General features: G+C 45.5%; 1 protein-coding gene across 1 annotated transcript in view; it reads left to right on the forward strand.

Annotated features, from left to right (window-relative positions):
- LOC146176076 (protein Skeletor, isoforms B/C-like) overlaps positions 1-21,651 on the forward strand; it is a 30,768-nt gene extending 9,117 nt beyond the window's left edge. Inside the window, exons 2-9 of the mRNA XM_084581252.1 lie at positions 5,442-5,576; positions 7,377-7,452; positions 9,780-9,882; positions 11,252-11,417; positions 14,930-15,005; positions 17,446-17,744; positions 18,275-18,358; positions 21,623-21,651. Of these exons, the coding sequence (XP_084437378.1) occupies positions 5,442-5,576; positions 7,377-7,452; positions 9,780-9,882; positions 11,252-11,417; positions 14,930-15,005; positions 17,446-17,744; positions 18,275-18,358; positions 21,623-21,651 (968 nt within the window). The remainder of the gene's footprint in view (positions 1-5,441; positions 5,577-7,376; positions 7,453-9,779; positions 9,883-11,251; positions 11,418-14,929; positions 15,006-17,445; positions 17,745-18,274; positions 18,359-21,622) is intronic.
- Positions 21,652-26,050: the final 4,399 nt, after the last annotated feature.

The raw sequence follows: 26,050 nt of genomic DNA on the forward strand, positions 1-26,050 counted from the left end.
CGACTTCTGGCCGTTGAAACCTTAACTGTGGTATACCTTCGGGGGGCCGTGGCGATAAATTGTTAAATTGATTTAGAGGAACGTAAAACGAATGCATATGCCACACCTCTCGGTGGACACATGACCTGCACTGTAGGAGATGAGAGAAAGGTTGGAGTCAAAAACAGTGAGAAAATGATGTCATAGTGAAGGGAGTTTGACCACCTGGATATCTTTAAAGTGCACTGACATCTCATAGCGCACAAAGATCTTTGCGTTTCATTTCAAATCATTACCCGAAGGCCCAAATGGGCATTACATAGAAGGGGGGAGACGTCATCAAAACATCATGAAAATATTACATAGTGTCATGACATGTTAACAATGCAAGCAAATTAAGAACAAATTGTATGTACTAAATTAATATGAACAATATTATACAGGTATATACATGCAAGTCGATGGCAAGAAGTGCACAAGTCAGAGAAGAAAAGAAGAAAAGTAAACAAGCGTAAAATATACAAATTGCCACACAGCTGTCAGCCTCCATCGAAACGCAGCCACAGCGGTCGGGCTCGAACTCGGGTTCTTCAGTTCAGCAGCCGAGTCTTAACCACTGAACAGCTTACGCGTTTGTATTTCAATGCCTATCTGTGGTGACTGCAGTCATCTTTCATCGCGCCACCACTCTCTCCCCATGACAGTCATCGCGCCGCCGCCCTCTCTCATGAAGCCACGCTGTTGCTAGGATGCGCCATGACGCCAGCACGTGTGGTCTCGATGGCGATCACGTTGACATGACATCAATATGAGCGCACCCCTTTTGTCATGGCATCTTGCCGTGGAGATCGCAGGTACACCAGACAGAGAACTTAGATATGTTTAGCATGTGACCGGCGTAGTTTAGCCGGTTAACGCGCTCGGCTGGTGATTGCCGTAGCCTAGTGGTTAGAGCGCCCGTCTCGGCGGCGGGAGGTGGTTAGTTCGAAGCCCACCGCCGGACACCCACCGGGGTAAAAAATGGCTGAGGCTTAGCTTGGTTAAGCCTGGTCAGATGCGAAGCATATTGATTGCTAAACTCGGCTTTCCATGGTTACACTTTGCTAAACTTTTCTTTCCTTGGTTACACTTGCTTTTACACGGTTTAAACTTGCAATGCACAATGTTTTCCCATCGCATAAAACGACGTAATAGCATGACTCGTTCATCTCTAATCTAACTGTGTTACCGACACGCACACGAACATGTCGTCCCCCAGGCCAACGATACTCGATTGCCACTACGCGAATATGTACGCGCTGTGGCAATCCGTCTGCCAAGATGTTGATTGCGTCTTCATTGCTCGTCTGAGGCGCGATATATACACCAGATACAACCGTCAGCGTATCACATGGTGTGACGTCACCATACCACGTGGTCCGCACGGCGTGCAACCGCAGCCGACGACGCGAGCCGGTCCCTCGTCTCTCCTCTGTCGTGACGTCAGCGTATCACGTGGTGTGACGTAGCATTCCACATTCTTTGCACGGCGTGTAACCGTCACGAAGGGCTGTGGTTTACCTCTAGCAATATGCTTCGCATAAAATGGGTGCAAGTATTCCCCGGCCTGGCGCTCGGCTTTTCTAGGGGTGTGCGCTCGGTAAAAGCTGCGCAGACCCCGCTGCGCCCCCCTGGTGGGCCAAACCACAATTTCGAACAACCTGAGAGCCTGCAAAAGTGGTACATGTTCATCTTGGTTCTCCCTTTGAGCCTCGGGTTCCGAATTATCATTGTCAACTAAATGCACCTTCTTTATCACTAATTGCAGAATCTTTGTCATCGCTACTATCATCTTCACGGATGACAAGAATTCTGATATGCGTGTCACGATCCCGGGAGTGGCGCATTTGATTAAAACGCTCGACTGGGCATCAGAAAGGATGGAGGTTCCAATGCCGGTGCAGATAAGATTTTTAATCACCAATCATTGATCAATTAATATATTAGTGATTAAATACTAATCAATGGCCAAGCCTTGTTTGGATATTATTTATTGCGCAAGTATACCCTTTGGCATAAGGGGCCTAAATATATTGATGCAGGCCTGTGGCACCTATAAATGCCAACAACTCTCGGCGGCAGGGCTCATGTGTCCATACTCTTGTATCCGGCAGAAGGTGTAACTTCCGAGTCAAATGCCAGGACAACTTGTAAGCAAATTTATGGTCGAGTGTCGCCTCCGTAACGGAAAGCTGGGCTAAATCACTACAACTATTATTAAATCACTACTAAATTACTGAGTTACGTTAATGAAGTCATCAGTTTGATTGCCCAGACTACTGCTGGCTGAATTTTCGAAACATGCACCTAACCGGATGCGACGTCACATTAGCTGTAGTGTGACGGAAGTGTGTGAGAGAATCGTGGTCAAGAATATGAGCCGTTAAGTCGCATTAATAACAATCGTTCAAGGAAAGGAAAGGCACAGTATCTGCCACACTTGTTTCTGTGGACACCTGAACCACGCCGTAAAGGAAGTGAGGAAGGTGGGAGTGAACGCGGAAAGAGAAAGGAGCGCCGTAGTAGAGGGTTCCGGAGTAAGTTCGAAGACCTGTTGATCTTTAATGCGTACTCACATCGCACAGCTCACGGACGTCTCCTTTCCCCTGTTCGATTCCTGTTGTTTTGTAGCGAAAACTACATTGGCTACGAACTAGGAGTTTCGCGTGGCCGGAGGCACAGAGCCGTTGCCTAGCAACTGCCGCAGCTGGCGGAAGCCGCGTGCTCGTAGCACCATCTGGCAATTAAAAAGTTACCAGAAGAAGTCTCGTCTTTAATGCAACAACATAGCCAGACAACCAGGCTAACGCCCGGGATCGTGAGTAGCGCATCTTAATTCTACTCTAGTGTGAGGATGACAGTAGTTATTATGGTAGGCTAGTCAGCGACGCATTTCTGGTGGGCGCGTACTTACTACTCAGCATTGGACAGGATTGAACTGGACTAGGTTAGCTTGGACTAGATTGTATTGGACATGTTTGGAATGAATTGAACAGGATTGATTGGATTGTATTTGACTGGAATGAACTGTGATTGTTTGCTCAGGATTTGCTTAGACTGGATTGGATTGGATTGGATTGGATTAGACTAGATTAGATTACACTGGATTGTATGGGATTAGATTGGAGGCGAGGAGTAGGCAGCCCAGCGCCAGGCACACATGCTTTCACTACGTATATTCTGGCCTCGCTGGGCTAAGCCACGGCCAATTTTTTCGTTATAGACAGAATCGCCTTCATTTGATTGACAGGTTGAGTGTGACTCTTTCTGCAGACGGACGCACGCTCATTTCCCTAAAAAGGTTTCGCTTTAAAAATCACAAGCATTCTTCTGGCACGTGACGTTCCCGGGTCATTACTGGTCGGCAGGTTGGTTGACGTCACGAGACCACTTGGCATGGTCGAGTTGGCACTTCCAGCCAACTTTCTCCAGCCTTCCAACCATCGTACTTTCAGACTTAGCTGGTATGACGATAGGTCATGAATAATGCGGGGCTTGGTATATACTTCGATTGTCTTCCACGTGACGTGGTGACTATAGGTGCTGTGTGCGAATGGTTATGTGTGGATTATAAGAGGCAAAAATTAATTGGCTTCAGTTTAAGCTCGTACCAAAATGCATGAACTTCAAAGAGGATCTCGTAAGGCGAGCTATAGACGCGAGGCATCGGCACTGTCGCATAATATCATTGAAGGCCGCGTTTAGGTTCCCAATCAAATTAAGTGTTCGTTCGGCAGCCAAAGAGCATTTCTTTATGCATAGGTGTTTTAAAAAAAATTTAACACTTTCTCCCAGCGAACTCAGATTGCGACTTCTAGGCCGTAACAGCTTCGTGATCACCGTTTATACGTGAATGAGCGTGTATCCTAGCCTCAGTGATTTCAAGCCCCATGCCTTGACGGAGGTGTCATTATGTATATTGCAACTGTTAAATATAAAACATATTGTTACATTTCATTTCATGCATTTTTAGATCATAAAATCCAGGTTTCACTGACAGCGACATTTATATTACAAGGCTGTAATATGACAGTACAGATCAACTTAATCATTTACCCTATTTACTGGGATCTAAGCCAACCACGATTGTAAGGCGACGCACGACGCCTCTTCCCCTCAAAAAATTACTTTGCTCGAGTGTAGGCCGGTCGGAAAATGAATCGAGAATGGCAGCAGCTACTGTACGAAAAACGAAAGAAAACAATTATTTGCACGAACCTTACCTAAGGAGGTTATAAACTCTATCTCTTAACCACATTGAGTTGGCTTTTTGTCACTGTCCATCTCGTACAGTACACAATTGTCTAAGCCATCACGTGCATTGGATATAACACACTGTCGCAAAGAAGGCGCAAACAGTTGGGCTTCTTTGACGTGTTCCGGGGCTGCAGCGATCCAGCTATAGCTACAGCCCACAGCAACGCACACTTCATGCGGCCTGTAGGAGTTAAGTCGAGAGTCGTACGATATCCCGTTTTTTTTTTTTTATGACACGACGACGAAATCTTAGGTTCTAAGTCGAATTGTCCTCTTCCTATAGAAACTGTCGACCTAGATATGAATAAAAAAATTTAGGAAGACGCTCATTATTTTATGACGTGAAATCATGAGCATTGATTTGCCCACTTCTAAGGCTCGCAGCTCGGCATCCCCCCTTCGCTCCAGCCGTCCAGCTACACAATACAGAGCGTTCTTCTCAGCCAGAAGTTTCATCATTCTTAACGAAGCTTCAATGGTCGTCGGACACCACCATCACGAGCGGCCACACCGTCAAACGAAGCCCCTACGCTATTGCACACATCTGGTATAAAGCGAGACAGTGGTATGGCACTAGTACCGGCCGCAGGTTACTTTACACGTATTCAAACTCAGCGTCCCATGCACGATATTACTCGTCTACTCTCCGCTGGCTGTATTCACTAATCACCAGTCACTACTCACTAATCAGTCAACCAACCACAATATTAATCACCGCCCAATCAATGAACCAACACTACATACAATATACACGGGCGTGCATCACTTTTCAGCATGTTTTTCGACTCTAGCCGCGCAGTTTTCACTAGCGCCATCTATATTGTAAAAGACGTATCATATAAAGGAGTGGGCTCCGCCCAAATGCTTTCCCCGGCAGGATCTGACACGTGCTTGAAAGCTCCTTCATGGCTCCCTCTAAAACTAAAGTGCTTTTCGGCAAACTGCGAGCAGTGCGTTTCGCGTAATATTGTATTCTAACCCACTGCAGAAAGTTCGCAGGGTGTGATGCACGCATTTGCGAGGGACTCCGTATTCATTTCTGCCTACTGATGCCGTTAACAGCTGCTGTACTCTTATCCCATGAACGTTTTCGCATCCGATCCGGGTGCCGCAGTTGTGATCATTCGACCGGTTGTCATGCAGTGCCAACTGATTTCTCTTCCCAGGCATCGCAGGCGCGTACTTAGGAAAGCTCATCGGGAACGTCACGACTTTCGAGCACGGCTTCAGCGGAACCGTGTATGCTGCGAACGACAACACCGTCGTCTTCATGGACATGAACTACGACGGCAGGGGACCTGGTGCGTTAAACATTGCATAGAGTATTCTGCACCGAGGTGAATTACATGCCTTCGTACGGCCACCCTGCTGAAAAAATTGTACGAGGCAATAACCTCACATTTTCTCACATAATCTCAACCAATTCACATAAGAGATCACATACAAGTCGCATATAATCGCATAAGATCTTATTGTTTCTTGGACATTATCATAAATTATGGGAGATATTTTATGATAATGATGTGTACCGTATGAGAGTCTACGAGAGTTGATGACATTGCGTGAAGTTATTGCCCCGCAGAACTTTTGGTTTTTCAGTAGGGCATAATAATAGTAGTGCATTTCTGATGAAATCAAGCGACGTAATTACTAATGTTGTGTTTTGTTTTCCCTTCATTTGGGACCCTAGGACGACGTTGAACGTGACAACAGTTGGGGTAAAAACGACTTATTGTAAGCATGGCCAGCATAAAAACAGCACCCCCGCTAGCTATCCTACCACCGCCACTTCCGCATCCGGTTCGGCCATTGCATACAGACCACGCTCTGATTGAACAGCCACTGGAGAAATTGTTTTTCTAAACCGAAGCTCGGCAGTGATAAACTTCATCGAACTACATTATTATTCGCTGTCTGTGTAAGTTCACCTGTGCTGCATGCGGATGGATGCCTTTGGTTAAGAAAGGGACACCATGGGTGGGTTTCCGCCACGTGGCCGAGTCATCTTCAACTATATCCCCTGCCCCATTTCTTTGCTCACATTCCTGCCTCTACTTTAGGCTCGTCAGCTAAAATCAGTAGCAAAAAAGATGTGATATTTGGGGCTACCACTTCAAGAACAGTGTCATCTTATTTCACATATTTGGAACACGTTTTACCGATGCACACGTTAAGAAATAGCGCTGGATCATTGCGGAGAGCTGGTGCGCAAGGGGTTCATAAGTTATGATGGCGCGCTTTCCTCGATCATATATACAGGCAGCAATTATTGAGTGAAGTTGCTATGGCAATCGGCAATAACGCATAAACGAAGTACAATTTCAAAAATAACAGAGGTCAGCAAAATTTCAAGCAAGATGCAATAGTTCATTATAGTCCAAGGGTTACCACCGTAAACTTTGAATGCAAATAACGTAAAAGTATGACCATCATCTTCCGCACTATACCCAGCGCTGCGCGAAGCTAGGCCTCTGCCGTATTCATCCAACTAGTCAAGTACTGTGGTAGCTGCATTTTTCTCACCTGGTCCTTCGATTGCGGCACATTTTTGAACCTCCTCCACTCACCTAATCCATCTGCCACCTCCTGCTACACTTTAGTTTCCTTGGGATCTAGTTGGTTACTTTTAGCATATCGGTTATCCTCTCTTCGCGCTAGACGTCCTGCCCATTCTTCTGCATTTATTCTTCTTTATTTCAACTAGAATGTCATTAACTCGAGTCATTTCTCTGACCCAATGTGCACGCTTCCTACCTCCACATTACAACTACCGTTTTCCATTCTAAAGTGGTCTGCGTTGTCCCCAACTTAAGAAGAAACCTTTTCGTTAGTATCCAGGTTTCTGCACCATAAGTGAGTACCGGTGATGTAAAAGTTATATACGTTCCTCTTGAACGATACTAGTAAGCTACTAGTCATAGTATAATGGTTTTCTCTCATTTTTCACTTTCTTCGGCCTTAATTCGCTACTGTAGAAAGTGACATTTAAGCTGGAACAATGGTAGCTAAACAATGGTAAGCACGGGTCACTTATTTTCTGTGCTGCATACAACGCTTGTGAATACCTGCTTGTACAATATTCCTCATTTATCTACCCTCAGCGGCATATTTCTGGGCCTCTTCAGGCGGCACGGGACTTAACAAGGATGGAGACCAGCTGCCTGATGAAAAGGGCGGGTTCGTATGACTGCCTCATTATGAACATTCTCTGGCCATTTTGCGACCTTTGTGAAGCTGGTTCAGTAACTCGTCAGTGGAGGGAGCAAGCAGACTGCGAGAATGCTGTGTTAGTCCTATAGACCTGAGGCGGGTATCGATATGCAGTTTTTCCTTTTCGTGGGCGGCCGGGCCAAAAATCGGGTATATTACTTTTTATGAGAAACCAACAAATCACCTATCGCTGGGCTTCTTGTGATGCTCAGCGTTCCTGGTTCGTATAGATGTCGTGGCATTCGTTGTGTTCATGAAGTCCCTAAGCCAGTTTTAAAATCACCTCTGCCACCAAGCAACCCAACCGACAGAAGCATTAGCAGTGATTTATCAAGATGTAGCATTCCTTTTAGGCCCGCTTCCACTTCTTGAGCAGAAGCGTATGGGTAAACAGGCTAACCTTTCAGAGATGTGAAATTTTCACCGTTTTTTTACGACAAGGTTGATTCGCGATATGATTGTACTGTTGATTAAACCAACTGGACAGTATTTTATACTAGCAGTTCTAATAAAGCTGTTGAGAAGAATGCAGACCCGGAGGTTACCGTTAGTGTGCTTCTTCACCATGGGCTTTGGGCGGCCCTCATTCTACTTATGTGTAAATGCTGGCATGCTATTAAAAGAGCATCCGAATAGGATGTACTAAAACGAAATGGTCGTGCTCTACGGTCTGTCTCTTCTTAGACACAACATCGTATCAACTAGCCAAGCTATATGCTATCGTCAGCCATAGAGAGCTTTAAATGATCAAGAATCTCATGGCACTGTGTGCCATCAAGCACTCAATATAATCGACTTGGCCCTTAAAACTTCTGAGGTGTCACCCTAGTCAGACGTCACGCGACATTACTACTGATCAGCACCCAAAGTGTCATGCATGGGCATTTCAAGCAAAATCTGAGTTGTTTTTATCTGGTGAGATGAGGAGATGTGCAAAGTAATATGCATCTGTGAATGACAAACACAGATCCATTGTTTGGTTGGTGCGTTTGAGAATACGCGTCAGATAATTTGTCTAAAAAAACATTAAGAGGACTCTTAAGCTTCGTTTTAAGAGACACGATAGCGCTTTTAACGTTGACTTTTCATTGCGCATTTTCTTATTTTAGCTTGTTTATAATATTTCCAACCTTTAACGTTGTTATAGCCGTACCCGCAGTACTCATCTCAAATAGACGTTAGTAAGTTATACCCACCACAACGCCCCCTGCATACTTGGTATCAACGACGCTTCGTAGCCTACTCGTCGCAGGCCTGCCTGTCATTCAAAGCACCCTAATTCGAACGCGTGGTGGCAGATTTGTTTTATTCAATTACGTTTCTTTTTTTTTTTTTTTCGACCAGTTTCTGGGTTACGATTCTCAAATATGGGGTACGGCGAAGCTTTTCGGCTGAACGAGAGCCTATCGTGCTATCGTGGAAAATAGTCTGATCTGTAACGCGTATTCCTTCTTATAAGTGTCTTTATATTGCCTTCTTCACGCAAACTAGCTTGAGCGAAGTGGAGCTGTCAGAGCATACACTATTTAAATAATCTCTTGTTTACGGTGTGATAGTATATCAGCTAGTACTCTGTTAATTGAACATGGGTTGCCTAACCATCTGCCTTCGCGTCCCCCTTTTTGGTTCCTCCTCAAATAAAACGTAAGAAACGCACGCTCTTTCCCATTGCGGTAAGTTCATTTGCTTTCTAGTACTACACCCTTCGGCGTTCGAATGGCGCGAGTCAAGTTCAACTGCACTGCAAGCATGGACAACTGACACGCGCAGCTGGGCTCACTATACAGTCCAGATGCAGACAGAAAACCCGTCTGAAGCTGAATACCTTTTTTTAAGAAAATAAGCACTGAAATTGATAGCTCCCTTTCCGGTCAGGAGTACATCACCCAGGCGGCAGTGTTTCTAGATGACTTACACGAATATCACCTAACGATTATAACAGTTCCACTGCACGGAACGCGGTGAGACTAGTCTTTAGATCAAAATTAAGTTGTGCGAAGATAGGATAACCGATGGTCGCTTAGGGTAAAAAACTGGATTCCAAGGGAAGGAAAGCGTAACAGGGGGCGGCAGAAAGTAAGGTGGGCGGATGAGGTTAAGAAGTTCGCAGGGGTCAAGTGGATTCAGCTAGCCGAGAATCGGGTTAATTGGAGAAATATGGGAGAGGCCTTCGCTCTGCAGTGGGTATAGTCAGGCTGATGATGATGATGATGATGATGAAGAATGAAGAAGAGTCAGCTTTGAAGTGCAACAACAGTAAGGCGTCTGTCTTGCTTTTTTTTTTTTTCCTGCAGAACCGAGATCCTTAAGGCGTACAACAAAGCGCAAGTGCAACTCACGCTGCCCAAGAAGATCTCCGAGTACAGCGCTTTGGGAATCTTCTGCAAGGCGTTCAGCGTAAGGGGCACTTTACGGCAGAGAACAAGGTCATTTGTCTGACTGTGCTCACTGTCTCGTTACATGTAGCCTTTTCACCTCTGCATATTTAGCCCTGGTAAAGGCCAATATCTGCTTGAAATTTCGGCTAAGCAAATCTTTTTATAGGGCCACAATACCTATGTACCGCAACCCAAATCTTTTAACTGGCGTGTGCAACGGCCGCCTTTTCTGTGCGCCTGCGCATTAGTGCGGAACAAACGTGCTTCTAATTTGACCTTGGCAGGTTAGCTCCTCTGTAACGCTCAGAATCGCAGAAGATGCGGCCGTCGCGCACGCCAGTTCGATTTGGGCGGCTGTACTGCACTGTGTGTGTGTGTGTGTGTGTGTGTGTGTGTGTGTGTGTGTGTGTGTGTGTGTGTGTGTGTGTGTGTGTGTGTGTGTGTGTGTGTGTGTGTGTGTGTGTGTGTGTGTGTGTGTGTGTGTGTGTGTGTGTGTGTGTGTGTGTGTGTGTGTGTGTGTGTGTGTGTGTGTGTGTGTGTGTGTGTGTGTGTGTGTGTGTGTGTGTGTGTGTGTGTGTGTGTGTGTGTGTGTGTGTGTGTGTGTGTGTGTGTGTGTGTGTGTGTGTGTGTGTGTGTGTGTGTGTGTGTGTGTGTGTGTGCGTGCGTGCGTGTGTGTGCGTGTGTGTGCGTGTGTGTGCGTGTGTGTGTGTGTGTGTGTGTGTGTGTGTGTGTGTGTGTGTGTGTGTGTGTGTGTGTGTGTGTGTGTGTGTGTGTGTGTGTGTGTGTGCATGTGCGTGTGTGTCGCCCGCGTTTCGATGGCGCACGTGCGCTGTGCGATGTCGGAATGCATTTTTTACCCCAGGCAGTCGAAATTTCCGGAGTCCTCCACTACGGCGTCTCTCATAGCCTGGATTGCTTTGAGACGTTAAACCCTGCAAACCAAACCAAGTCTGAGTCACTTTGACACGTAAAACCCCATAAACCAAACCATATATCAGACAATGGCCATATGCATACAATTCATAGAGTTTGCGGATTGCACATAGGTGCTAACCTTTTGTGAACAATAGTGATTTGAATGGGGGACCGTGGCCGCCGCGATCGGCTCCAGCGCAGCGCCGTTGCTTTGTGCGTCAGAAGCACAGTGCACGGGTGCCGAGTTGTCTTCCCGTCAACGGGGCGAAAGCACCAACGCCGCGCTTCATCGCGGAGGCCACGGGGGGATGAATGTATAGCTTGGGGGATAGAGTTTCTTCAGCTGCCGACGCGTAAGCGCGATGGAATTCTTCCATTTTGTTAGAAATTAAGGGACAAATGTTTGTCTTGCATTGGACACAGCCTGCATAAAGACGATGACCATGACGATTATTCGCTTGCATTCCTCACAGGCCGACTTCGGTCACGTGAAGATAGCGGCCGACTTTGTGCCGCCGGCGGAGCTGAGCCTAGGCAAGCTGCAAGACAAACAGAAAGGCACGACGGCCGCCGAGGTGATCCTCAAGGACAGTGGCACCATTGTACTCAAGGGGTTCAAGCACGACGCCCAATGTCCCTGTGAGTCACAGCACAGCTTTGGATCATGATTGCATTAACAACTTATTCGCCTCATAAAACCCAGCGAAAGTGGTTTTTAGTGGGAAATCGACTCAGCGATAGCTATAGCCGCGATGTCCCACACCCTAGACAGGACACCCTTATGTGCTTGCTATAACAGAAAGCCGCGACGGGTTAACTGCCTAAGTCGTTCAAGCTGTTGTATTTAAGGGCGCTGAATTCAAACCCCGCCCTCTAGATTGAACGAGAGCGAGCGATGCCACATTCACATGTTAATAATCATGACAAAGTTGCATTGAACAAAATGGGGATAAGGTGGTCTATATAGTTACTGCAGCCGCATGATATTAATGAAGTCCTGAGATGACTTCAGATGCAAACAGGGTACAGTGGAAGCACAATAAACGCTTCATGTGTTTCCGCAGTTGTGCCTCGTCTAAGCCTATACACTGTTTGCTTGTACATCATTTATGGAACGTTTTCTTCTCATCACCCGAAAGAAGATCACGTGATCATGCAGGGCGGCGTTGTTGCATCCCTGCTTGCTGCTGGAACAATGAATACGCCCAGTTAACCTACACTGGAACAACTGTGTGTGGGACAACCATCGCGTAAGACAGCGAGAATGCGGTTCATCGTCATCATCATCATCATCAGCCTGACTATACCCACTGCAGGGCGAAGGCCTCTCCCATATTTCTCCACTTAACCCAGTTCTGTGCTAGCTGCATCCACTTGACCCCTGCGAACTTCTTAATCTCATCCGCCCACCTAACTTTTTGCCGCCCCACCCGCTACGCTTTCCTTCCCTTGGAATCCAGTTTGTTACCCTCAGCGACCATCGGTTATCCTCTCTTCGCACTACATGTCCTGCCCATGTCCATTTCTTCTTCTTAATTTCTACTAGAATGTCGGTAACTTGAGTTATTTCTCTGACCCACTCTGCACGCTTTCTATCTCTTAATGTTACCCCTACCATTTTTCGTTCCATAGCCCTCTGGGTTGTCCTCAACTTAAGTAGAACTCTCTTGGTTAACCTCCACGTTTCAGCCCCATAGGTGAGTACAGGCAAGATGCAACTGTTGTATACTTTCCTCTTGAGCGATACCGGTAAGCTGCGGTTATTTGCTTCAAAAGGAGTAATCATGCACCGCATGTTTTTTCATGGCCACTTCCTTAAGCAAGTTTTGAGAAAGTCTGGCGACGTTATGGCAGAGAGTACCACAGCTTAATTATTCTGTCGTAACGTTCGGAATTTCTAGCTGGCTGTCTGGTCAAGTGAATTAGGAAAGCTAGGTGGCAAAAAAAAAAAAAAAAAAAAAAAAAAAGATGGAAATAGCGTTCCGGTGCATATCGCCACATGCCGCGGTAAGTTCTCCAGAAATAAAAGTAAAGAGAAGGCCCCGCACCGTGTTTTACATATTGTTGGGTTGTATGGTTTGTGGACAAAAAAAGGCTGCTGAGGGCCATTGTTGTTTCCCAGGCCGCCAAGCACTTGCTCTACCTCCTGGACTGAGCGTATGCTCTAGCGACGCAGTAAGCAATTACACTTATAGCGTTTTGTGCAGGTTTGAAGACACCTCCATCCCTGCGCCCTCCAGACATAATTTCATACCATCATCACAAAGCAGTGCTTTACATTACCGCCCGGAACTCGTGCAGGTTTCCCCTCCCTCCCACCATAGTATCGCATTATTGCGTTTTCATTCTTAAAGCATTCGAGTGGACGGTTAGAGTGTATTCTTAAACTCTTGTTCAGGATAGCACTCCTAGAACGGCCAAATGGGCTGCCACTCACTTTCACATTGCAGTGCGCGGTTGCAATGCGTTGTCACAGATTTGAAGAAAAGAAAAAGGATTCGTGCTCTCCGACTTGACATACACAGTCGACAATACAGAAACTTTTTAGAAAGCACGTGGAACATGCGGACCACGGGGCAACGCTGAAGGAAGTTGAAACTGAATACCTACTTCGTATGACGTCATCGTACACATAATTTTAGACATCGCGAGGATTCGGGATGAAAATTTGAAAAACCGACACAACGTTTACTAAAAGAGCACACATACCGCCTTTTGTTATATTTTAGGCTCCGTAGTTGTGCATAACAGTATACTCTGCTCATGCGGAACGTTTCAGGATACGCGTAGCTTGCGATGAACAGGTTAACTCTTCCCAAGGTCTGCTACAGCGCTCCATAAGAATCGCGTGTATGAGAAATTGCGGATTTTCATGGAATCGACACCGGGGTGCGTCCATGTCGCAGCGAAATAGTCCAGGAAGAAAAATGGGCGTGTGCGGAGCCGTTCCATTTGATCCGTTGCTATCAAAAGGTTACTACCAAACTATTCCTATAAATATATTTCCTTCGAAGCAACACCTATGTCTTTACACTAACAAAATAGAAGAACCAGGATTTATCACTGAAAAAAAATTTGTGACGCCTGCAGCTATACAGAAGGCATGGCAACACGAACCTTCTGCTGCAGTTTTTCCCGACCATGTGGAACAATTTCGGAGGCGTAACATCTCAACTTTAATCATGCATTGAACCCATATTTCTAAAGAAAAAGGGGGGAAGACACTCGATGGAGTCTTTAAAGTTATGAAGCCACAGCTTTTTAGTTTAGCGCATGCCAAATTCGCGTGCCTTTGAAGGAAGTGTTACGCCACCTGTTGACCTCGAGCTGAAATGCGCATGCGTACTGACGCTCGAGGTCTCTAATGGCTCCCGTCTGCGGCTACGCGTGCGGAATCTTGTTCGCGTGCGTACGCTATGTAATTTCGTTGACGTATGCGGTTTACACCTACTCCTTTAGAACCTAAAAGAAAGAAGGCGAGGGAAGGGGGGGGGGGGGGACGCTGGTTCACACGAGGTTTCTAGCATCGCCAACCAGACGGAAGTTTTTGTGAAATTTTGAACCAAAAGCGATGGTACTTAGGATGCCCACAGGAGGAATTCTGCGTAGCTCCACCGTACTATCTTACTCTTGGCGCCCCGTCTAGCTCACGTCCAAAGTCACCAAAGATTAATGAAGCTTGTGTGGAGCCCAGTGAGCTAACTGGACGAAATCAGAAGACTAGACGTGGAATGTAGCCACCCAAACGTGCCATTCTAATCATTCGGAATTTGGTCGCGCTTACAGAATAACGGATTTAGATGGACAGTGGAGCGCCAGTAACGCCACCTGGACAGCACAGGTTCCGTGAACAGGCAAAGGATGCGGAGATTCATTCATTTTTTATTTGTTTTGAGACGGGCCTCCGTAGATCCTTACCGTAGCGAATTATGCATGTATTTCACATGGCGCTTATATCGTCGTGCAAAGTCCGTAGGAATTTAGACATTAATGTGGTGTGTTCTGTACTCTCTTCATAAACTCCGTACATTCACATGATTTTCATGTTGCCCATACACGAAATGCGTTGAAATATAAGAGTCACTAGAGGAAACAATTCATCGTGCAAAAAATGAACCGAATTTGTCTAAACTTGTTCAATCTTTTTACAGCGGCGAAGTTCGCGGCGGCCCCGAATCCCCAACCCAAGGTTGACGAACTGACGTATCTCACCTACGGAGACCAGAAGTGAGTACAGAGCTACGAGTGACTGGAGAGGCTGACGCCACATATGTCTTATACGGTCGGTAGAATAATAGTGTTCACGGCGTTCATCACCTCAATTCGAGGTCATGAGTTCGAATCCCGGCCGCGGTAGCCGCGTTTCGATGGAGGCTAAGTACTAAGGGCACCCGTTTGTTGTGTGACGTCAACGCAGTTTAAGGAACCGCATGTTGGCAAGGTTGGTCACGAGCCCTTAATCACGTGACTCCTTCTCGCTCATTAAGTTTACCTTTATCCTTTCTATCAAGGTGCGGTTAACGTGTCCACAGAAGAACAAGGTCGTTGGGGACCTTGATTCACTCACTTGCGGGGTGTGCTGAATATGCTAGCGTATACACGTGTGCATGTTTTTTGAACACTCGAAAGTAAAACATCGTCCTACGTCATAACGTCTTTTGGTTTTGGTTTATAGGCTTGTTTGAGCCAAAACTGCCTTTCTAATTTCCTTACTTCATGAAAACTTTTCTAGTGACCAGAAGATAGCTGTTGTTGTGCCCGTGCCAGAAAAAGTTGATCGCGCTTAATTACAAATACTTTTATTCAGTATCGCTTATATCGTCGTGTTACAAGATACAATAGACTATAATACAGTTATTCAAATTATCGAACTTCTAAATAATAACTAATCTAATTTAATTTTCAACACAGGTTTCGAAAAGACTATTCGACCGTTATGCAATGAATAAAATTAAGTAAGTTACTCGCATCGTACCTTGATAAAAACCAATCAGATTGATGCAATATTGCCTGACTTCAGCAAGGTTTCAATATAGTTCCTCGGGACAGATTGACCTCTCGAAAACTTCGATTACAGTCGCACCTAAGTGTTCCAACCCTTCGTTATTATGGACAACTTGGATTGTCAAAGGAAAACGCCTCTTACAGAATAAAATAAAGAGATTGGTTAGTCCACCTTTAGCTGTTTGTTTTAGTAAGACGATATTTTGGGCAAGTTAGTTACTTAGCTTGCACATAACGGCACCGCAAAAAAAAAGGACGAGAACACAGGAATGAAAACACATACACGAGCGATTGTCCGTGTCTTGTGGAGTCTTTTTTTTTTTTTCCCTTCCTTTGTGGTCCTCATTTTTTCGCTCTGCAGTTATGTGGAGGCTGTTTGCTTGCCACTCTTCTGAGCGTTGAAAATGGCTGTGAGGGGCGCTGCCGCTGGCGCACCAGCCTTCAACAAAAGCCATTTCCTTTTATCGTTTTGCATTGTCCAAATTGTTACCAAACACACAAGGTGTTTCCTCATTCTTTTTTAATGATTTAGTAAAAAATACGGCTTTGAATGTCGCTTGTCAAAATGTCATTTTGCCCACATTTTCCTTTAATGAAACAACCAAGTTGAAAATAACTACAGAAATATTTCCGGTGTCACAGCAGAACTGCTGTAAAGTTCAATGGTAGTGAACCTGTCGCGACAACTAAACTTTCTCTAGCAACATCAGACTTTTTTTAAGTAGTTTCAACACAAAAGTAGTACAGAATTATAGACTATAGAAAAGTAGCACAGGAATATGTACAGAAATAGAGAACTGTCTGAGGTTACAAGAAAAGTACAAAATTTTTGTCACAAGTTTACACGGTTCTGCATATTCTTTTCGGCTGGGAAACGAAAGTGCGCACTGTATAATTTAAAATAAATTGTCACAACTCGAGGATATAAATCAACGCGCGCATTACATATGATGCCAGTTCGGATGTTCTTGTATTTACTACAGGAAGCCGCAAGTGGTGAGCGACACCACAGGGACTCCCACACAGCAGATAAGAAGTGGATGCGGACGATCGAGAAAGCATCCAGGAAGATCTAGAGCACAACGCCTAGCCTGGATTTGCCGCCTGTTTGCTTGCAGAATAGCCGCTGTGAATTGAGGCTTCGCTGAAGGACCCCATTTACCTGTTCGCAGAAGCAGAGGAAAAACGAAGTAAACGAAACATTACAGATGGAACATGGGAAAGGAAGATGCAGTTCTGAAATCGAGTAGTAGACTTCTAGCAACCGGCCCGCGCTGAGGCGTCGCGCAAACTGGCATTCCATTCGGCACTGCTAAGCAGCAGTCATTCAAGAAGTGACAGAATTACTTAAGCGCTTGTTGCGAGGCGGTTTGGCTACTGGGGTTGCAAGGCACGTGCGAGAAATAACGAGCAGTCTTCTTTTCCTGCACGACAGTTACTGGTGGTCAGCCGATCAGTACGGGTCAGATTTACCACTAGTGCATTATTGGTTAGCTCCCAGTGGACGGGAGATACTATAACCGAAGAGTTCACTGTTGATTATGGTGATTCTGTCACTTGAGATACTGGCAATGGGTACAGGCTGGATCCAGGTTCCCATATGCGCGGGGTACACATGTAATTATGCAGTGACGTGGAAAACATTATCCTCCCCCGCGTACAGGAAGGATACACTTGAGAAAATTGACAACGCTGAAGTGACGGCCGAGCTTCCCAAAGACCGTCATTGGAACGAGTTCGTGTGGTTCTCAGTGTACTGCGTCGACACGAAAGAGAGCAACGCCGACATGGCTATCGACAAGGCACAGGCAGAAAGCTTGCCCCTGCGCCTAGCTCAGTCGACAGCCAATGTACCGCCAGCCAATCCCCCGCCGGCCAATGTACCGCCAGCCAATGTACCGCCGGCCAATGTACCGCCGGCCAATGTACCGCCACACGAGAGTACGCCTGCTCCAAACACAGGTACGATGTCCGGTGATGTCCTTTTCTGTCCTTTGCCGCTGTCATCCGCATTTTGTGTAATGCGTGCCTTCTAAAGAGGTCATATTTGCAAGATAGGTTCAAGTTCTCTCGACTAAAGTAATATTGAGTCTCGTTCCGTGCGGAAATGTAAAAGCATCCCAAGTTCCTAGCTAGTAGTGCTTCTAGATTTTTGCGCGTTTCTTGAAGTCCAGTTGCTTAGTTGCCACTATCTCATGACGGCAGATGTTTACCATCAATTGTGACCTAAATTCCCATTAAGGTTCCTTAATAGTCTTATCTATCTTAAAATCAATATCACTAGCGATCCGTATACAATGTTGCATTGACTCATCTGGTTATCTTTTATCATCCTCTGTTAATTGCTTGGTTATCGTTAGTTACCTTTCTTCATCTTATACACACATCCCGTGGTCACACATCCTGTCCATGCCACCTATGCCAAGAATTTCTTTCGCATTAATTCTTTCGCATATTAATGCTAATACAGAGGCCCATGTACATTCACGCAGGCGTGGTCATCCGGTCGGTGCCTGCGCTAATCGCTCTGGGCCTGGCCGCCGTTGTTGCAGGCTTCGCTATCAGGCGGCGTCCGGGTAAATTCTATTCCTTTCCGCATAAAACTATTCGTTCTCTTTCAGCGCTTGTTTGTTCAGGCTACATTTGCGTTTCTTGCTTATCTGATGGAATTTCTTCGACAGTGTTGTGCGTTGTTACCTGAACGCACAATTGACATCTGTTCGATACCACCCTTAAGACGCGTCAGAGAACCGACACCTATATTCATCGTGTAGTGCGTTAAAGCTATCGCATTTTTAAAGCATGACGTCGCATGATGAATCTGGACATCTCGGTGGGATATGCTTGTACGCATTAGACAGCCTGTTCGTGTGAGGTGGTAGTGGCTATTCCAACCCACAACATCATCCATATATCAGGAGGATGTTCGGACGCAAAACCATTTTAAATGGGTTATGATTATGCGTTATCAAGCGATTATATATGGTTGCATGCGTGTGCGCTTTTCCAGAAGTAATTATATACTGAACTTGAAATGTATCATATGCCTTTGAGATGGCATAATTTACACCTAAACCTTTCTTCATTGACTTATTGCTTTTCAATAGTTAGCACAGCTATTAGAATTTAATTACACCAGCTGATTTCAAATGTCGCTTCTGTGTACAGTCGGAGTTATAAAGTTCATGGTGGCGGCGAAAATTTGCACTAGTTCTCAAGCTAGACTCGCCAGGAACGCTAGTTTTTCTTGACATTTTAATGGGAACGATTATTGAGACTTCATTTGTTTTCAATGTTTTTCTTGCCTTATGAAAACAGTTGTCTCATGCGCAACGCCATGTTTATTAAGCCTACCCTACTGAAAAAATTGTATGAGGCCTCACATTGTCTCACAGAGTCTCATCAATTCACGTATGAAATCGCACACAAATCGCATATAATTTTGTAAGATCTTATTGCTTCTTGTACATTAACATAAATTATGGAAGATATTTTATGATAATGATGTGCACCGTATGAGAGTATATGTGCTTTGATGAGATTGTGTGAGGTTATTGCCCCGTAGAACTTTTTCTTTTTTAGTAGGGTATAGCCGTATGTCGCAAATCTATCTGTTTTTCTTGAGTATGGAGGTTGAGACTTTTACTTCCGTGTTTTAGCAACTAACATAGTTCAGGCCCAGAAAACCATGACAAATGCTACATTAACGCTGTTTCCAGTATGTGCCACATGCAACTTAGCAGCCGGAATCATCACGGGAATGTGTAGTGTGCGGTACACCTCATTGTTTTTTATGGCGCTGTCTGATAAAGAAAGTGCGTTCCCAGGATTCATTTACAGATTATATTAGGCTGTGCGTAAGCTCAGGAGGGAATAATCACTATTTAAATGTCCTGATTGCATCTCAATGCACTCAAAAAAACTTGTCTCAATTAAAGGTAGAAAGAAGAATAGAAAGTTAAGAACTGTCCACTTTTGGCTCAAATTAGTAATTTGCATGAAAGCTGCACTTGATATACTGGATGGAAGACGCGTAATTTGCGAGGAAGCGGTTAATACTGAGGCCATATCACGCAGATGCCATGTTTAAAAACTCTATTTAAGCAAAGACTTAAACAAGACAAAGTGATTTGTGAAACCGACTGCTGGGTGTTGAAACTCACGCAGTGCTGTCCGTAGTTTTTTTCCCCCTTAAAAACTACTTATCTAACATATTGATAACTGTCCTTAGAAATGGTGTTGAAACTGGGAACTTGCAGACTATTTCGAAGATTTAGACTCCATAGAGAGCAACAGAGAAAGGACACAACGAGAGCGCTATGGAACGCTACCGCTCATGTGGTCGCCCTTGGCTGCTGTTGTGCGCTATGCAACCTCTAGCTGATTAACCACTGACTCGAACCATAAACTTTTAACGCGAAAGCATTTAATAGCTCATGCTGTCGTGAACAAAATGTGTACCGCTTTTGCGGTGGCTCTGATTGGCTGAGAAGGGATGACGTCATAGAAGTATCGACCAATCACAGAGCACCACCACAGTATGCGCGAATGCGTGCCTTAATTATGTGGCCATACGCCAATCAATGATCACTTACAAATAATGGTTAATTACTCAATTATTATTGAGTTAATAAGTAAAAACCTAATTGAGTAATTACCTACTGACTGACTGATCAATAACTAATGCCTAATTAATTAATTCCTAATTAGTGCCACTTAAGTAGCAGAATGGGCACTCAGGCTTTCGCCTCTCACTACTTTAGTCGCTAGCTAAAGTACCTCGTAATGTTTTTACGTTTCGATAAACAGCTGACTGCAATGCTTTCATGATGGCATCTTTTACGTAATGCGGCTTTTTTTGTCGGTCTTAAAAGGTATCTGGTGCAACAAAAGCTTCCATGTAGTAGAGGTACTTATTGAGTGCAATATAGCGCGTCTAAGACAAGAAAATTGCCTACTGTGCCGGAGTTCCCGGGATCGAATCCCGGCCTCGGCGGCTGCGTTTCGATGGAGGCGAAACGAAGTGGCGTCCGTGTGCTGTGCGATGTCAGCGCACGTTAAAGATCCCCAGGTGGTCGAAATTACTCCGTAGCCCTCCACTACGACCCCCCCCCCCCCCCCCCCCTTTCTCTCTATCCACTTTCACTCCCACCTTCATCCCTTCCCTTACGGCGCGGTTCAGGTGTCCACAGAGCAAGTGTGACAGATACTGCGCCTTTCCCTTCCTATGAAACAACCAAACAACCAACAACCAGCCTTCTGAAACGCTGCCTGTCCTCCGGTGGTCTCCTACATGTCGTCATGTGATAGATTTATTGATTATTCATGAAGCTTTATTTTCTGACCTTACAAAATGCAACGCCTAAAAAAAAACTGCGTAAATGATGCATTGCTGCAAGCATTCTGCAACTTTTCAACATGCACTTTGTTGATCAAGACAATATTTTAAAAAATTACTAAATAATCCTCAATCATAATGTAATCTTCAAGAAGAAGTAAATATAGTGGAAACTATGCCACAAGACTTTCAACCGCCCACGGCATGTTTAACCACGCTATAGGACACGACACCTTTTTTAAAAGCTTGGTTTCGTATTACTGGAACGTCTCGTACACGTTTTATCTTTGGTCCAGGTGCTCGAAACAAGCGAAAGCGCATTTCTGAAAATGTGACAAATTTTCTTAGGCAAGCCGATCGTAACAGAGCACACAGCTTTCTTTGAACAGCCTGTTTACAACTTAAGGTCGTACAAAAACACGTGGCGTTCTGCGCGGACTGTACTGGGTTGACTGCATACCGCATTTTTAAAAAATGATGCATTTTTTTACTCTTGTTTTAGGTTCCGCACGACGCATCAAGTTCAGCTAAGGACAGCTAGTGCTCGAAACGACGTCGTCGGTGAGGCACATTTTTCCTTCAGGAACCAGTGCCGCGTGGGAATCGTGTTTATGAAATTCGTTTGCGACCGTTGTCAGATGGGGAGGGGGACTTCACACCGAAAAGTTCCGTGCCCCAGAGTCTCACATAAATCATCAGCCCACCACCATCTGTTCAAAAGAAAGATCCGGCTGCTCCCCTCCCTCTAGCCTAGGGCCAAGTTGGGTCTGAAGGAGCGTTTTGTGTTCTAGGTGATGGTCCTACACGTACAATGGGGCCCCCACAGGAATGGGGCACATCAAACGCGAACACGGCCTGCAGCGCCTTCGTGGCATTGAGCCAACGAGGCAGACCTTCATGATCACACAAGAGCTGTCACCAAGGGCGAGCGTTCTCTGTTTGCCGTCTCGAGATACTCGGCCTGGGGTGGCTGCGTTTCGATACCAGAGAAACGCGAAGCTACGGCCGTCTCCTCTTGAAGCGTTATATAATATATATAATTGGTTCACAGGAAGGGAAAGGCGCAGTATCTGTCACACTTGTTTCTGTGGATACCTGAACCGCGCCGTAAGGAAAGGTGGGAGTTAAAGTGGAAAGAGAGAAAGATGAGCCGTAGTGGAGGGCTACGGAGTAATTTCGATCACCTGGGGATCTTCGTGCCCTGACATCGCACAGCACACGGACGCCTCTGCGTTTCGCCTCCATCGAAACGCAGCCGCCGTGGTCGGGTTCGAACCCGGGTACTCCGGCACAGTAGTCAGGCATCCGATTAAATAATCTTAGACAGAACTTATCAGGATATTTGCACTTCGGTGAATCTTTTCAACCACTCTTTCGCCCGCTCCCTCACGGCACGGCTAAGGGGACATTTATTGCGGCTGTACCTTCCTCAAGATGAAATCGATTACTATTCATCTTTCAGCACTCCGGTATCAGTTCTAGACAACGCTTAGTACGCACTGTTACCTTTAGGTCTGCGTACGCTGGCGAATGAAGGGAGTTCTGAGGTCACGTGTTCAGAGCACTGTTGTGCTCGTCGCTACGACTCGGCGGCAAACAGCACCTAACCAAAGCAGTGGAACAAGATGCGTTCAAGTAGATCTTCTTGAGTTAGCGCTCTTTACTTACATAAAGCAACACGCATAACACGGACGCCTGGGCGTGTAACCTAGCGAAAATTAGTGCCGCTGATCGCTGACCGATGGTTTCACAATCATGCTAAGGTGCGTTACCCCCAGTTGCCCCACATACATCGAGCAGCAGCGTCTTAGACCCAGCGGCTAGTGATCACCGACTTTATTGAACGTCTAGGCAAAAGCACGGTGCTCGCATGCCAAGTGCTGCTTGCATGACACCGCTGCGAGGAAGTTGCTTAATCACCCAAATTGCATCGTCGAGTCAATAGAGAGTTTTAGCTTACCGTGATCCGCGATCCGCTATGATCCACCACCGCGCGTTCCACTGCGCATGCCCAGATCCCCTTGACGCTGATATATGGCGCCACATACTTGATGTCGACACACAGACCTGCCGCGTCGGGACCAATCAGCTTGAGCGCCCCGCCCACGCGCGGTAGAGAGTCACGGTGGCGGATCGCGGATCACGGTAAGCTAAATCTCTCTAATGAATGGTAAGCCCTATAAAATGTTGTCCACGTGTACAACGCGCGGTAGAGAGTCACGGTGGCGGATCGCGGATCACGGTAAGCTAAATCTCTCTAATGAATGGTAAACCCTATAAAATGTTGTCCACGTGTACAGCGCAGTGTTCCGTAACACCATCGGATTTAATTTAATCGGTCGAGACAACTGCAAAATGAAGTACGAGTTATTTCAAAGCGGTTTATGTTGCAAATCATAATTGTGACATAACATGTGGACTTTTCTGGCGCGTCTAGAAAAACGTCAGGGGAACCACTCAGAATTCACGTAGCGCCTGCGAAAGTGCCAGTTATGCGAAACAACCGTGTCAGGAAATTCAATTTCAATATGAATAAAGTATCTCGAGTACCTCACTGCTAGTGCTAAGCTTTCGGCTCCAAATACTTGTTCTACATGAGCACATTTGTCATTAAGTACACAAAATGCATTAGCTTTTTATTGTATTTATTTATTTGTATTTATTGTTTTTTACCTATTTTTGGAGGCAGCGCACCACTCTGAGATTCGACGGTTATTATGATACCACTTAGAAACAGCTTGAGTACCTTCATTTAAATCTCCAAAATATTAGGTACCATAATGCATAACTAGGTGCAAAAAAGCTCCCTCGAGTACGTAGTTTAAAACAGGAATTTTGCGACTACTGCCACGATCATGAATTAGGCAAACAAAGGTAGCTATTTTACTTGAAGGAATGTACGGATGCAATAAACAGTTCATAGAAAGACAGACAGGACATTTGCAATCTACAACCGTTAATGCACTGGGAATGGGGATGAATATAGAGCGAAAAAAATCGAGATGGAGAGGAGGAATTAAACATACACGCGCAAGGGGTAGGTAAGCTTCTACTTTTCAATCAATCGATCAGCTGAGAATCTATAAGCACACACTAGTCGCAGCTTACTTTATATAAAAAGCCCTTTCATTAATATTGCAAGAGGTGGGTACTCACAGATAAGTTTGGTTTTTCATCTCCATCTCAATTTTTCTTTTCGCCTTGTATCCACTCCTATCCCCTGGGAATAAACAGTTGCCAGGTGACCTTGTCCTGCCTGTCCTGTGTGCTCTCTCTTTGGATGCTACATCCTTTCGAGCAAGTACGCAACCAACTACAACCTGCTCCCCCCTCAAGCAAGTGAAAGGTAGCTAACCCTCCCTCCCTCTCTCTCTCTCTCTCTCTCTCTCTCTCTCTCTCTCTCTCTCTCTCTCTCTCTCTCTCTAAGTTATTCATATCGAAAACATGTTTCGGCATGAGCCTTGCTTACTGGCGTGAAGGTATTTCAGGTGAAACACACTCCCGCGTGATCCCGTACGCTACAGCCGAGAACGAGAACTTCATTGCCGAAATAAATAAGAAACGCGGTAAATTTTCAAAGAAACTGCGTTAACGGAATGGCCCCGTATATGCGCACTAACTATAGCTGGTAATTCCATGCAGCTGCCAGGCCATCATGAATGCAGATTCAAGCGACTTGGCATCTTCGGCTTCCAAGTCCGGATTCGTCGTCCAGCATCGGATGGATGACCAAGCTGTGGGCGCTGTCTGCCAAAGCTCATCTTAGAAATAAAAGCTTGCTTTTGATTGTGTTATATACACACGGTATATGGAGTGACCGTCATCTACCGAGAAGCGGCGTCGCTACCGCTGACTGTAGGATCACCCACCTTCGGGTAAGACCAAGATGCGCTCTGACGGGGCGTGCGGCATTCACATGTGCTGATCCTTTCAACTTTGTATGCATACGCTATGTGCGTCACTTCAGCTAGCATTAACTCTTTCAGAACCACATGTCATGGTCGGATTGAATAGAATCTGTTTTTCGACTCCCTGCCGAAAGAATTGTTGCATCTGATCAACATCACAAAATCTCGTATGAGAAATCGGGAGGTTCATGTGGGTTAATTAGTTAATTAGAGCCAGTCAAGTCAATCAGACGTCGAAATAGCCGGGAGCTTTGTCGACATATGAAGGGGGTCACGTGGTACTCGATTTCCGGTGATGTAGGTGTAAGTTCTTGTGGCGGGAAATTTGAAATGTTTGAACGTGAACGAGCTGGAAAAGGCGTGATTTACGTGCACAGATGGGTGGGAACGGTTAGGAAGTATGTAAAGAGAGGTAATCAACCAACTCATCAAATATCTTGGATGCGGCAACAACGCTTAGTGCGAGTGCTCACTTCTGTGCCTACAGCTAAATCTACTCATCCTGCCGACATCGGTTGTCGTGAAGCTGCTGAACGTAGGAGAAATGAGACTGAGCGAGCTAAACGAACGATGTAAACTCCCCAAGAGCTGGAAGAGAGACTTACAAAGCGATGACGAAAGGTGGCCGATTAGAAAGTGAGACAAGGACAGCAAAGAAACGATTCGTTTTAATCCATAGCTACTACTGCTTTCGTTTTGTATATCCCAGCTTAGCTGAGTTAAGCCACTGCCATTTTTATTATAAATCCGGGCATTTCGGTTTTAAGTACTTAACATTCGGGTACTTTGAAGGAACACATCTGTATGTGAATGTAAAAAATTAGACATCCTTCCTTTCCTCCTGCATGGGTGAAAAAGAAGAGAATGTTTCTGAACTAAACCTATCAGGAAGTGGCTTAAAGTTGTGCCCCTGCTAATAGTAGGGCCATTTGTTTAACCTACACCAGCTACACCAGTGTAGCAAATCTATACCTACAATGGATTTTTGAGGCACTGGTGTAGGGGGTGTAGGTTAAAAAAAT

This window comes from Amblyomma maculatum, chromosome 10 (assembly GCF_055883805.1).
Source record: "Amblyomma maculatum isolate TAMU_Amacu chromosome 10, ASM5588380v1, whole genome shotgun sequence".
In the NCBI taxonomy this organism is placed as follows: Eukaryota; Metazoa; Arthropoda; class Arachnida; order Ixodida; family Ixodidae; genus Amblyomma; species Amblyomma maculatum.